Below are 14,535 nucleotides of genomic sequence, written 5' to 3'. Positions count from 1 at the left end.
CCCCACCCTGGTTCATGGCTATAAATGTCCACTTGGTACTTCTTGTGTGTGGAGTTAAGCTTAATCTCACTACTGTACTACAAAATTCCACTGTAGTAGTCCCTCTGAATGAAGTCGGCCTTACCATCTTTAACAAGTGTCAGAATAATTTTTTCTTTAACAATAAAACACAGAGATGTACAAACAAAACTATAATATAGGGTACTTTTTGCTAAGTGTCAACAGAACTACACAGAGAGTTTAAGTTATGTAATTGCAGCAAGCAGATTACTTTCAAATGGGGGATTCAACGAAGCCTTGATGAGGTAGACGGGATCTGAGCTATGCATGGTGAAAGCCTGGGTGAAGTTTTCATAGGTAGAAAGTAAGAGAGAGATTATTCCCAATGGGCAAGTAAACAGCTTAAATTGATTTACACATTGTTTATTTGGAAATATTATTTCTGAGCTCAATATTCTTTAGCATCTAACTTTAGAAATGGTTAACGAAAAAAGGACAAAAGAAACATGCATAAGGTAGAAGAGGGTAGTAAATAATGGACCACCATTCTAAGAAACAGTCTTTCTGCAGCTTACTCTTATGCTTGTGGGTATGATATGCTGGGTCAAACGTGGCTCTCAAGGGATCGGTAATAATTATAACAAATGTGATCCTAATTCAGCTGATCAGGGTTTGTATAAGATCAGTCCTGATCTCATAAGGAATGGTGAGTTGCTCCAAAGATCTTAATGTTCTATTACTATCTAGATTTATATTTTATAAAATATGAAGACATCCTAGGCTGAAAGTAGATGTCCTATGGTAGTTGCAAGCTATGACTGTTCCAGTCCAGAGCTGTATGTATTCTTTGGGGACTTTTCCTAGGCCAGTGTCACATCTTCTGTATTAGTTTCCTAGGTCTGCCGTAATAAATTACGACAGACTGGGTGACTTACAATAACAGAAATGTATTCTCTCGCAGCTCTGGACACAAGAATTCTGAAGTTAAGGTACAGGGCAGGGTTGGTTCTTTTGAAGGTTCTGATGGAGAATTTGTTGTACTTCTCTCTCCTAGCTTTTTATGGTAGCCATCAATCCTTGGGATTCCTTGGCAGTCGCATCACTCCAAACTATGCTTCCACAGTTACGTGGCATTCTCCCTGTGTGTCTTTGTGTCCCACATGGCCTACTTATAAGGACACCAGTCATTGGATTTAGGGTGCACCCTCATTCAGTATGACCATATCTTAACTTGATTACATTTTCAAAGCCTCCAATCACAAACAAGGTCCTATTCACAGATACTGGGGATTAGGACTTAAACATACCTTTTTGGGTGACAATTCAACCCATAACTTTCACAGCCTATTATTAAAGTACTATTTTCCTAAATGGGATTACTTAATTCCATCCCAATGATTCATTTCCCAGAATTTTTTTTTCCTTTTGAAATAAGCAAGTTCATATAACATCTACCTAATAATCTGACTTTCAACTAAAATGGGACGTCTAATTTCTAATTGAGTTTAGTACATATTAGAGCTGTCTTCAAAATCTACTTCACATAGTGAAAGCAAGGTAGTACAGTCAAAGTTACATTAGGCCCTGTGGGGAGATAAAAAAAAATGATAAAAAAAAATTGACTCCTACTCTCATATAGTTTACAGCCTTGAGGTTTCACAGCATAGAATGTTCGCAATGGAAGGGATCATAAAGATCATCTATTCTAAACCATTCATTATATAGATGAGGCCTTTGAGGCCCAGTGAGGTTAACTAACTTGCCCAGGGCTCACAAAGTTAATTGGGGAAATAGAACATGCAAGGGAAACAAATGAAGGGCACAATTTTAAAGAAATCTAGCTACTCTTCTGCTTTTGTGTATGAGGTACACAGTGAATGCTGATGATGTGCCATAGAGATTAGATCGAAGTCTGGCAGTCAAGAGCAATTCTGGAGTAGATGCCAAGGCTCTACATCTCCTTTGCTCTCATCTCTGTAGCCTCCCAGAAAGCAAAATAACTTCCTGACCTTTCTTTTCCTGGGGCATGGGCTTAACTCAAGTTTCAGTTGTCTGGGGAAGCAATACCTTTAGAGTAGAAAAGCACAAGGCTGTGCAGCTCTACCTGTTGTAATTCTCTGATGACCATAAACTAATGGTAGAGAAGTAGTCCCCAGGGTGGGTGGGGTCAGGAAGAAAGGATTCAGGAGTTACAGATTTGCTATAGATAACAGAACTGTGATGCACAGTTCACTCTTTCCTGTTTCAAAAAGGAAATATGTAGTATAACTGATTTTGAAGGGGAAAAAAGGGTAAATTGCCTACTTCAAAGACAACCAATTACTGGAATAGCTTTCAAGTCAGTTTGTAAGTGAAAGCTCTTCTTTCCTTTCTCCTTTAACAGAAAATGTTTGATATACCAAAAAACAAACAAAAAAACCAAAAAACTACCATTAATGTAATTAAAAACAACCAATCACTGGAGTTAAAGAACAATGAGGTACCATGACATTCTATCATAACCTAACTAAAGATTTAACAGAACAACAAAGAAACTGAAAAAAATGGTAAGAAATTACAGGAAGAAACCAAGATTTTGCATACCTGTTTATTTTTTCAATTGGCATTGAATCATCATCAACTGAGCCTACTTTCTCTGAATTAATGGAACTAACATTTAATCTGACTTGCCTAATATGGGGATAGGCTTACTCCTTTCTTATAAAATGTACAAGATTTAAAATTAAAGTAGAAAAGCATCACTTTCCAAGCCTACTATTTTGGGATGCAGTGAACAATTAACTATGATTCTACCAATTTATTCAAAATTTCACTCAAAATATTCTTTACATAATTATATTTCTTAGAGCTGTTTAAGAACTGCAATTTCAAATTAGGTGATTTCAAGTACACCTAGATGTGAATTAACATAAATTTTAGCATCATCAACTTGAAAACAGAGCTTCAAAGAAACCAAGTAACATGTTATAGATTAACATAAACAAATGTACATAATCAGAGATTCAAAGACAGTAGAATGTCACATTTTCTTTGGAGTTTTGAAAAAGAATAAAATTTGACAAATAATGCATTATAATGATCACCTCCATGGATGTCTAGGTATGGAATAGAATTTTTGGCTTTACTAGCAAGAATAATTACAAATTGAATGTGTCAAGTGTATGCATATCATGCTTTTATGGGGATGATTACACAATTGTGACAATAGCAAAAAACCAACTCTCATGAAATGATCCTCCTTATAAGAAACTTACAATGCAAGCTAACTTTGGAAAACTCCACAAATGAATTAGTAACTAGAAGAGTCACTCTTCCACTTATTACTGACTTATGCCTGGAGAGCTGAGATTTTTGTCATTTATGATACAGCTGAGAAGAAGAGCTCTTTAGTGTTTTTTTCATTAGAAACGTCATGAAGATCTGTAATTGGACAAGTACCCATCACCTAGGCATTAAATCTAAATTCTATAGTAGTCCCCACACTTTACTTCATTAGTCAAACACACACACACAAATCAATGCAAGATTTCAATAAGAAATTTATAGGGAAATATAATTTCACATGATAGTTCGTCTTACTGTACTTCAATTTAGTAATTATTTGATTCGCCTTCTGAAAACTGTAGAGCTGATTCACTAGTGTTAACTTTTTCTAATACAATGGATTATTTAAACTAAAAAGGATATGTGTATTTATATACATGTATACACACACACCCATATATATATTTTTTTTAGACAGAGTCTTGCTGTCACCCAGGTTGGAGTGCAATGGCACAATCTTGGCTCACTGCAACCTCTGCCTCCCAGGCTCACGCCATTCTCTTGCCTCAGCCTCCAGAGTAGCTGGGATTATAGGCATTTGCCACTACTCCTGGCTAATTTTTGTATTTTTAGTACAGACAGGTTTCACCATGTTGGTCAGGCTGGTCTCGAACCCCTGACCTCAGGTGATCCACCCACCTTGGCCTCCCAAAGTACCAGGATTACAGGTGTGAACCACAGCACACGGCCTATATATATATTTTCAGAAAGAGTCTCACTCTGTTGCCCAGGCTGGAGTGCAGTTGCATGATCTCTTCTCACTGCAACCTCCACCTCTCAGGTTTAAGCAATTCTCCCTGCTTCAGCCTCCCAAGTAGATGGGATTACAGAGGCCTGTTACCATGCCTGTCCGATTTTTGTATTATTAGTAGAGATGGGGTTTCAACCATGTTGGCCAGGCTGGTCTTGAACTCCTGACCTCAGGTGATCCGCCCACCTTGGCCTCCCAAACTGCTGGGATTACAGGGGTGAGCCACTGTACACGGCCATAAAAAGGACATGTGTGTGTGTGTGTGTGTATTTTTTTTTTTTTTTTTTGAGACAGAGTTTTGGTCTTGTTGCCCAGGCTGGAGTACAATGGCGCAATCTCGGCTCACCACAACCTCTACCTCCCAGCTTCAAGCGATTCTCCTGCCTCAGCCTCCTGAGTAGCTGGGATTATAGGCATGTGCCACCACACCTGGCTAATTTTGTATTTTTTTAAGTGGAGACAGGGTTTCTGCATGTTGGTCAGGCTGGTCTCAAACTCCCTACCTCAGCCTCCCAAAGTGCTGGGATTACAGGCATGAGCCACGGCACCCAGCCATGTATATTTTTTAAAGCAGTATTACTCATTCAATTGAAAAAGTTAATTCTACAGCTCAGGCTTTTTTGAAGTCATATTTCATACTACAAGTTCTATACAAAAGCACTGTTTAAGCTCTTAAATATTGGCTACATTTCGGAATTTCAGTCCTCAGACCCAGAAGACATGATTTAATTAAGATTAGGCAAGACGCGGACATGTATTGTATACAACGGTGGCAGAAAGGACCTTAGCGTGCCTCTACCTTTGCTATTTTGCTAACATAAACCCAAGCTGAACTTCACTCATTTTTTATGCAAATCCTTGGCTGGGGAGTGGCTTAAGGGTAAATTTACACTTTCTACCACTAATGTGTTAAGCCAGGACTTCTCTTAACTCCATGTGGAAGGTACAGCTATACTTTATAACCAAATCAAAACACCATAGTCAATTATGGGTATGTATTTCATGACTTTAACTAAAATGTGAACATTACTTTTCCAATCTTTATGTTACTGCGATGTGACTGATTTTTAAATAGATTCAAATTGATGAGAAAATATGGACATTTCACTTAGAATGAAACACTCAGATGATAGGAAATTTGTCTCAAATGTTAATATTAATGTGTGGGGTTCTAACAACACAAAGCTCCAATTAAACTAAATTTTACATATAATATGATGCACATAGGTAGATTTCTAGTGTTTTCCTGATGACTCAAGTAGAGTGCTTTATTTTTAAAAAACTGGTTATGTTGTTAACTTCAGGTTTACAATATTAATGCTATTTTGTGATCAATTTGGTAAGCCCTACAATATTTCCCAAAATGACTTATAGATGCAACTTGACAACTCTTTTACTTAGCTAGCATGATAATTAGAACCTAAACTTGCATTTCAGGTTGCCATATCACCTATACAGAACTGACAACAAGCTATTTTCTTGGCAAATACCTGATTGATGGTTCATTCTTAGCATGCTTGGAGAAACACATTAATAAGATAACCCATGTCTTTTTTCACTCTGTAATACCTACAGATGATCTCTATTTCAGATGACTCTAAGTAGCTAAGCATGAATAAAAAAGAACACCTTTCTGGCTCATTAAGGCAATTGCTCAAGCTGTCATTAGAATTATCTCTCTGAAAATGCAGTACAGGATGCAGCAGGCCTTGTCTGCTGCAGAAGCTAATGGCACACAGCTACCTTTTGACAGCAGGACGAAATTTACATACTTTACATATTCAGTGAGTAAAGGAATAATTTACAATAATCAAATATGCTATGTTTGGGGCATTTTCTCCTCATTTGAAATACATCTGTCTACTTTGTAGGCCTAGTCATCGACAACCGCATAGGAAATGAATTAATTGAGCCAAAGCAAAAGGAGGCCTTTTCTACTTATTTAACCCTACCCATTTTCTATAGGGCAATTGTAAATTATGCCTCAGAAGATAAATAGCAAGTCATGCCTGAAAAGATGAGATGCTCTGGTTTTCATCCTCAGACCTGCTAGGCTGACTACCTGTCAGATAAGGCAGCAGCCAGGATTATGCCTTGAAAAGCTGACAAACCAAGATTTTTATCATTAAATCAAACCTGCTGGGTTTAAACTCTGTGAACTTTAATTATCTCATATTTAATTAGAAGAACTAGATTAAACCAAAAGTGGAGGGTGGGGGGAGGTCCTGGCAAAGGAGAATCAAGGAGTTATGGGGGATGCGGAGACTTCATATCCACAAATCAGATTTCTCATTTCTAATAAAGCAAGGTTTACATTTAGAGGAGATTCAAGGAATCACTGGGCTGCACAATACTAGAAGTTATCTAGTCCATCCCAGAATGATAATCATCTACCCTGTTCTTTATTATTATTATTAATTTTTTTTTTTTTGAGATGGAGTCATGCTCTGTCACTCAGGCTGGAGTGCAGTGGCACGATCTCTGCTCACTGCAACCTCTGCCTCCTGGGTTCGAGGGATTCTCCTGTCTCAGCCTCTCGAGTAGCCGGGATTACAGGCACCCGCCACCATGCCCGGCTAATTTTTTGTATTTTTAGTAGAGACAGGGTTTGACCATGTCAGCCAGGCTGGTCTCGATCTCCTCACCTCAGGTGATCCACCCGCCTCGGTCTCCCAAAGTGCTGGGATTACAGGCATGAGCCACCACGCCTGGCCTTACCCTGTTCTTTAAAATCTCTGTAGGAAGAGGTTCTGCATATTTGAAAAGGTTTAAAACTAATAAGGGCACTATAAGTCACTTTACCAGAGAATGAGTAAATGAAAATTTTTATACTTCACCAACTAAAAGATAAACATAATCTGTTCTCCAGAGGTTGCTTTTATTACTATTTTTCTTTATGTAAGGCAAGACAGCATAATTAACAGTACTTTCAAACTATCTTGTTTCATAATAGAATAGAGTCATAAGACAATGAATTATTTAACCAGTAAGTACTCATTGATGATCTACTCCAGCAGTCGGCAAACTTTCTCTGTAAAGGGTCAGATAGTAAATATTTTAGGCTTTGTGGGCCACAGAGTCTCTGTTACAATTGCCCAACTCTACCGCTGTAGCCCAAAAGCAGGCATAAATAATGTGTAAATGAATAAACGTGGCAATGTTGCAAAAAACTTTATTTATGGAAAGTTGAATTTCATATAATTTTCATGTCACAAAATATTGTTTTTCTTGTGGTTTTTGAGACAGTCTCCCTTTGTCGCCTAGGCTAGAGTGCAGTGGCATGATCTCTGCTCACTGCAACCTCTGTCTCCTGGGTTCAAGCGATTCTCCTGCCTCAGCCTCCTGAGTAGCTGGGACTAGAGGCACCTGGTACCATGCCTGGCTAAGTTTTGTATTTTTAGTACAGACGGGTTTCACCATGTTGGCCAGGCTGGTCACGAACTCCTGACCTCAAGTGATCCACCTACCTCGGCCTCCCAAAATGTTGGGATTACAGGCATGAGCCACCACGCCCAGCCCTTGTGATTGTTTTCTTACCATTTAAAATCATAAGAAATATTCTTGCTGGGCGTGGTGGCTCACACCTATAATCCCAGCACTTTGGGAGGCCAAGGCGGGCAGATCACGAGGTCAGAAGTTCAAGACCAAGCCTGACCAACACGGTGAAACCCCATCTCTACTAAAAATGCAAAAACTTAGCCGGGCGTGGTGGCGGGCGCCTGTAATCCCAGCTACTCAGGAGGTTAAGGCAGGAGAATCACTTTGAGTCCAGGAGGCGGAGGTTGCAGTGAGCAGAGATTACGCCACTGCACTCCAGCCTGGGCGACGCAGCGAGACTCTGTCTCAAAAATAAATAAATAAATAAATAAATTAATTAAAAAAAGAAATATTCTTAGGTTTTGGACTGGATTTGGCTTATAGGCCATAGTTTGTTATCCAATGGTCTCTTCCACACTTAAGTCACTATGAAGGGGAGAGAAAATGATACAACACATGGCCACTTTTCATAATGGTTGGGCAAACAAGACAAAAATATTTTTTAAATTGGCAAATAATATAAAGCTGCACATAATAAAGGGCTAAAGTGTGTGGGGCATCCCATAGGCTAAAAGGGTCAAGGTATGAGGAGGACATGACTCTATGAGATCTGGAATAGTCAGAACAGGACTCATGTAGCAGCTAGTTGTACCAGGAAGAACTAGGTGGACTTATATAAGTGGAGAAAAGAAGGAGAGAGCACTCCAGTTGAGAGAAATAACATAAACCAGGATAGAGAAATGTGAATTAGCAGGTTGCATTTGGGGGAATGTAGGAGAAAGGCCTGTTTAAGCAGAATCAACTGGAGAAATTAATTCAGTCACTCAATAGATAACTATTGACCACTCTTGTGTGTCAAGCATTATGCTAAACACTAGAGATACTGTGATGACTAAGGCACAATCCTTGTCCTCCAATTGCTCACGGTCTTGTTAGAAGGACAAACAAGCAAGCAATTATAATACAGGATAAGATACTTATACTGAGGTGTAAAGCTCCCTGGAAATAACTATGGCAATTTAAAAAATTATCTCAATTCTCAACACTCCATTCATTTGCATTTAAGGTAGAGATCTGTGATTTAAACCATAAAGGGAATCCAAATGCAAAATAAAAATCCCTGTGTGACCCACACAAGGCCTGATCATTTAAATATTCAAATGTAACTGCCTTTCCTAGAGAAACAGCAAAATCACATAAACCTCCTATAAGTGATTTTCGGAAACCCTTTGAAGATTATAATTTTAAAAAGGATTATTATTTTATCAGCTTGATTCACTGCAACTGGGCATTATGTCATTGGTCCTAACAATGCACATACACCTATCTGTAAACCTTTTCAGCAATGAGGTAAATTACTATGGAAAAGCCTGAAAGTGTTTTTTCACCAGAGATCTTTAAGAAGAGGATTTATATCTACCTGCATGAGATGGCTCAGGATCAATAATGCCTAGAGCACAGCATGAATTTTCAACTCTATGATTTGAAATCTCTTAAAAGCATTCCAGTGACTATTTCTACAAATTATATCACTCATTTTTTAAAAATGTAGTAGTGTTACCAGACTTATTTGAGGTAAGAACTAAAAATTCAGCTACAAGTGTTTAGAGCACTATGACCAAAGAAAATCTGAAGGAAATCATAAATCTTTTGAATGAGCCTCTAAGTGAAAGGGAACATTGTAAGGAAATAGCATGTAGTATGGAATTAGACAAACTGATGTTCAGATTCTGATTCAGCCATTCACCAGCTGTGACCTTGGCCAAGCTACTTAACTTCTCTAATCTTCTACTCCTTCCCTTGTAAACTTGGGAAAAGAAAACCTAATGCTCAGGAATGTTGTGAAGATGCAATGAGATGCTGTACATATGACACCTAGAAAGAACAGTGCCAGGCAAACAATAGGTACTCAAAAAATGTTAAAGTCCTCCATTCTTTCTGTGTTTTTCTTTCCTTTTTTTTTTTTTTTTTTTTTTTTTTTTGAGACGGAGTTTCACTCTCATTGCCCAGTCTGGTGTGCAATGGCGCGATCTCAGCTCACTGCAACCTCCACCTCCCAGGTTCAAGCAATTCTCCTGCCTCAGCCTCCCAAGTAGTTGGGATTACAGGCGCACCACCATGCCTGGCTGATTTTTTGTATTTTTAGTAGAGACGGGGTTTCACCATGTTGGCCAGGCTGGTCTTGAACTCCTGACCTCAGGTGATCCGCCCACCTTGGCCTCTCAAAGTGTTGGGATTACAGGCGTGAGCCACCGTGCCTGGCCCATTCTTTCTTCATTGCCAGTTTCAACTCAACTTTTTTAGGCAATGACCCCGAGTAACAGGCACAAAGATGTCATTTGCGTGGTAAGTGAGCATAAAAGGGAGAACAGGCCTATGTATGTGTAACCTTTCTTCTGTGGTTATTGTGGGTAGCATGTTGTGGGTAGTGTGACTTAACAACCAACTCTGCTATAGAAGGCACTTGTTGAACCTCCCCTTCCTCCTGAATCCAAATATGCATCTGCATTCTCCACTTTCACTCTTTCCTTTTAATGTTCTCTCAGCCATGGACCTCTCCTCAAAAGCCAGGGTCCTTGGTGAGCGGAATAAATAAATGGTGAGAAAGACCAGAGGAAAATATAATTTTCCTAGCGATACCTCCATTTCCTACAATAGTTAAGAAATATTATTTGCTTTTTCTCAGTTCATTTCCAAACTAATTCTCACACCCTTGGAATGCTGTAATACCAATACTGCCACTTGTGAAGAGTATGTCATTCGGGCTTCTCTATACAGCATTAAAATGAGGCTTCCTCAGTAAATAATATATGTGGAAGCTTCTCTGAGCTAGAACAAGCATACCCCTTTTGTGCATAGCAACTCCCATGACCTAGAAGTGCTTCCTGCAGTTATGTTCTTATTAAGTTGAATATTTCACATGCTTTGGAGCTGAGAGCCAAGAGCCAAGTCTCTTGTGTGGTTATTTATTTTTTTTTTTTGTCTTAACACAGTCTTGAAATCTTCATTATCTCCAAATATTCTATCTATGTTTGCTACTAAATGTACATGTAGTAGTGCTATTGCCCAATAAAATTTCTGAATGGATTAATAATAAAATCAATTTTATATTTCCAGGTACACAACTCACAGGATTCTTAAAGTATCTCAATAGTAGAATACCAATAGGTAAAGAAATCACTGTGCTATGAATCATATCTGAAGGACTGTGATCCCAAACAGGAACATGTAAATAATCAAGGGTTTAGGCAAATGATATAAACACATTTGCACAAGCCTGAATGCATAAACTTCATAGATGCAAAGATATAAAAATATAAGTATTACATGAGTTATTTGCAATTATGTCTTAAAACACTCAGGGTATTTCTGAGTGTTCAAGTTAATGAAGTTCTTGAAAATATGGATTAATTTAAATATACTAAAATTATATATTACATATATGTATGTGTGTGTGTATGCGTGCATGCACGCACTATATATGGCTAATAACTGGCAAAAAAACATGGCTATCCTAGTGGCTTTTGTCTTTATATAATAGTCACTCCAATAATGACTAGTATACATTTTAAAAACACATTCATAAGATAGAGATCATATTTTACACTGCTTTTGTATCCCGCTTAATGCCTGGCAGAATGTTCTGCGCAACATAGTCTTGAATGCAAGCTAGAAATATTCATTGGAGACTATATATCTGTTTTCTTCCCAAGCCTATATTTTCTTTCCAGGCATAGATATGGTTAACCATCATGAAATCGGTATTAAGGGGCATATAGCATAAATTTTATCAGAAAGCCTTAGGCAGAAAGAAAAGAGCACCAGACAAAATGAATATTATGTTTCCACTAGAAACTTTTACTACTTGATTATCTTAAAAAGTCATGTTGTACCATCACCCAATCCTGTTTAAAACAGCACTCAGGCTGTTTATGTAGCTGATCTTGGATTAGCCCTTGTTGCACAGGGATGATTTACCACTGCAGAAAAGAAGAAATAAAGAGAAAAATTATTTGAAGTGTATAAATAAAAAAACATAATGCACCTAGAACACTGAATAAGACAAAACCATAAACAGCTCATTTATAATATTGATTTAGGATTGTGCTACTGTAACTTAAAATGAGAAGTTCAACAAATTAGGCCACAGATAATACACAAATCTCATATTTATTTCATTAGTTATCATGCAGGTCATGATAAACGTGTCACATAATAAAGGAATGAACTGGGTATTGCCAGCACTCCATCTCAAGCTGCATTCTTGCTTGTTTCTTTGGAAAGTTGTAAGTTAATGAATAGATGCCACTTTCTATGATACGGATGTCCTTCACTACTCGAATCTATTGAATTCAGCAATGAATACATATTCATGAATGTGCACTCTTCTCAAAACAGGGATTTAGACAGTCTATTCCATTAAACATAAGTTTATTTTTCTTCCAGGTGTCAGCTAGGAAATCAACATTTTGGTCAGTGGCATTTTCATAATGTTTGTCCTAATGGATGCCACCTGGAAAGAAAATCAACTGATATTTAATAGAGTATATTTTCTAAATTTCCATTCTAGGAAGAGTATTATCTTAGGAAGAAGTAATTCATTCTAACTATTAGAAATTAACATAGATTCATAAATATAACTGTAGCTGAATCTGGTGCTAATTAAAACAAGAGTTAAAAACTATATAATTCACTTTTTATTTTACATTCACATTCTATTGATGATGATAATAATTAGAGTCTATGCTATCATCAACTTCATGTTTTCATAGCTATACTGTTTATCTTGGTCATCCTACTATGGTTTCTATGTATCTGACGAGGCCAACTGTGTTTTCTGTCAGTCTGTTCCAGTTACCTGTGTTTTGATTTAGTGACTTGCCACATGGATGTAATGTTTTACAATCATCTAAATGGTTAATACATATTAACTAATGTTTTAGTGTTAAATGTTCATACAAAACCTAATAAACGGTGCACCTCCAAAACTTCTTGGCTTCCTTTACAAGTAATACGATGTTTTTTTTTTTTTTAAAAGACCTTTCAAATATTCTAGTCATGCTCAATCAGTAAATACACCAAAATCAAACCTAAATAATAGGTTTTCTAGCTATAAAACAATACACACTTGACAATATGGAAGAAATACAGGAAATAATTTTGTCAAATTTTGTTAAAGCCAAGAATGGGAAATGGGGCGGTAAAGGCCATATGTATGCTAGATTCATATAGTGGTTTCTGTTCTTGATGTTGAGATCAATAAACATCTGAGCACCTTCTATGTTTCCATCACAGTGGTAAAATACTGGGGCTAATGAATATGACGCAAGTCCGTAACTCCTTAAAGACTTATGTACTTTGGACAACCACTCTATCCTATTCATCCTAAGTGACCACAATGATTACTAAGAGCAGCAGCCGTGCTCATAGGTGATGGTGGCCAAAGGCTGACATTCGGAACATTACAATGGGCTAATATTCTACTCTCTCACAAGAGCTGTCTTTTGTATAGACGATATGATGGCAGAAGGGATGCAGTGTGGAAAAATCCTAAGTAGAAAAATTTTACTTCTGTTTATTTTTTAAAAAAGTATTCCCCTGACAGCTTGGTCTGATTGACAGCTCTTACAGACTGACCTAATGAACCTTCAGCCTGGGAGTCTTCACACATTCCCTGATAAGCAGTGAACTCAAGTTTTACTGTAGGCATCATCTCCTAAGCCCCAGTGATCTGACTAAAGTGGCATGGCCTCCAAACACCACTGCAAACATTTATTGCAGGCCAATCCCAGCAGGAACGTTGTCAAACTGATTTTTCAGCTTTTACAGTCTCTCTGCAAATCAGCCCAAATCACATTGTTCCAGGTTTAGATTAAGCATCTAATTGTGTATCCCCATGGTCTCTGCTAGGATTTTGCAAGTGTGTTAAATTCTGGTATATGAAAACATCACAGAGCCACAAGTGTATATGCACATCATCTGCTTATTCCCCTGTAGAGTGTGAAAAATATTTTAAAGTTTTTTTAACAAACTACTGTTCATCTTATAGCTATTTTAGTTGTCTGTTTCTTCCTTACCCATTAGGGCCAATTTGTAAATGTACAACAGGGAAGATGAGACAAAAGGCTGGGGCAGGAATGATTCAGGATCGTGATTAACACCAAAGAATATGTCCTGTACAAAGGGAATCCACAAGTCACATTTAGAGGATTCTTCTACATTGTTTATCTTAGGTCTTAAAGTATAATTCCTCAGGAAAAATGCAGAAACCAGGATACTAGTCTACTACAAAGAAGGGAGACTTTGTGCATTTATTTCAGATCTTTGAACAACAAAAAGGAATTAGTCTAACTTTGACTAGTTTTCTAGAAACAACAAGTGACTTACTTTAGAATTAAATGAGCATCATGGGACTGTAATGCATGGAAGCTATAGTTAACATTTTGAGCTTCTGAAACCACTTTTATGATGGACTTTTCCTATCTCATATTCTCAAATTAAATAAAACATTTGTTGCTCTAAATTTGGGATAAAAGGGTGTGTTCATCAGATTATACTACTTATATAGAATTTGAATTTAGCTTTAAATTGTCTTTCATTCCTCTTAGAAACTAGAATGATGAATCTGGACTAATCTTTTGCAAAAAGTAACCACAGAAATGAAGATATTGTAATCCATAGAAAAAGAAAAAATATATACAATACTTTTCACTTCTTACATAAAGCATATTTAATCAAATGTCTTTGAATTTGTCAGCAATACATATAAACATACCTATACACATATATTCTCTCTCACTCTAAGGCTACAAAGCTACCAAAGTAAAGACAGCCTCTAAATGCCAACATAAAACCAGGCAAACACAAATGGATTTGGTAAATCTATTTTGCTGAACTTCAACTACCTCCTCTGGGGCTTTGGC

The 14,535-nt window shown here is 37.4% G+C and overlaps 1 protein-coding gene across 3 annotated transcripts in view; it reads right to left on the bottom strand.

Annotated features, from left to right (window-relative positions):
* DIAPH2 (diaphanous related formin 2) overlaps positions 1-14,535 on the bottom strand; it is a 953,710-nt gene that overhangs the window by 132,295 nt on the left and 806,880 nt on the right. The window contains exon 27 of one of the 3 annotated variants that reach the window (XM_055269480.2): positions 11,377-11,592. The exons of the other annotated variants lie outside the window; for them this stretch is intronic. Coding sequence (XP_055125455.1) covers positions 11,543-11,592 — 50 coding nt within the window. The 3' untranslated portion in view covers positions 11,377-11,542. Of the gene's footprint in view, positions 1-11,376; positions 11,593-14,535 lie in introns of those variants that run through there. 3 annotated transcript variants of the gene reach the window in all.

This window comes from Symphalangus syndactylus, chromosome X (assembly GCF_028878055.3).
Source record: "Symphalangus syndactylus isolate Jambi chromosome X, NHGRI_mSymSyn1-v2.1_pri, whole genome shotgun sequence".
Taxonomy (NCBI): Eukaryota; Metazoa; Chordata; class Mammalia; order Primates; family Hylobatidae; genus Symphalangus; species Symphalangus syndactylus.
This window is presented reverse-complemented; position numbering and strand designations above follow the sequence as displayed.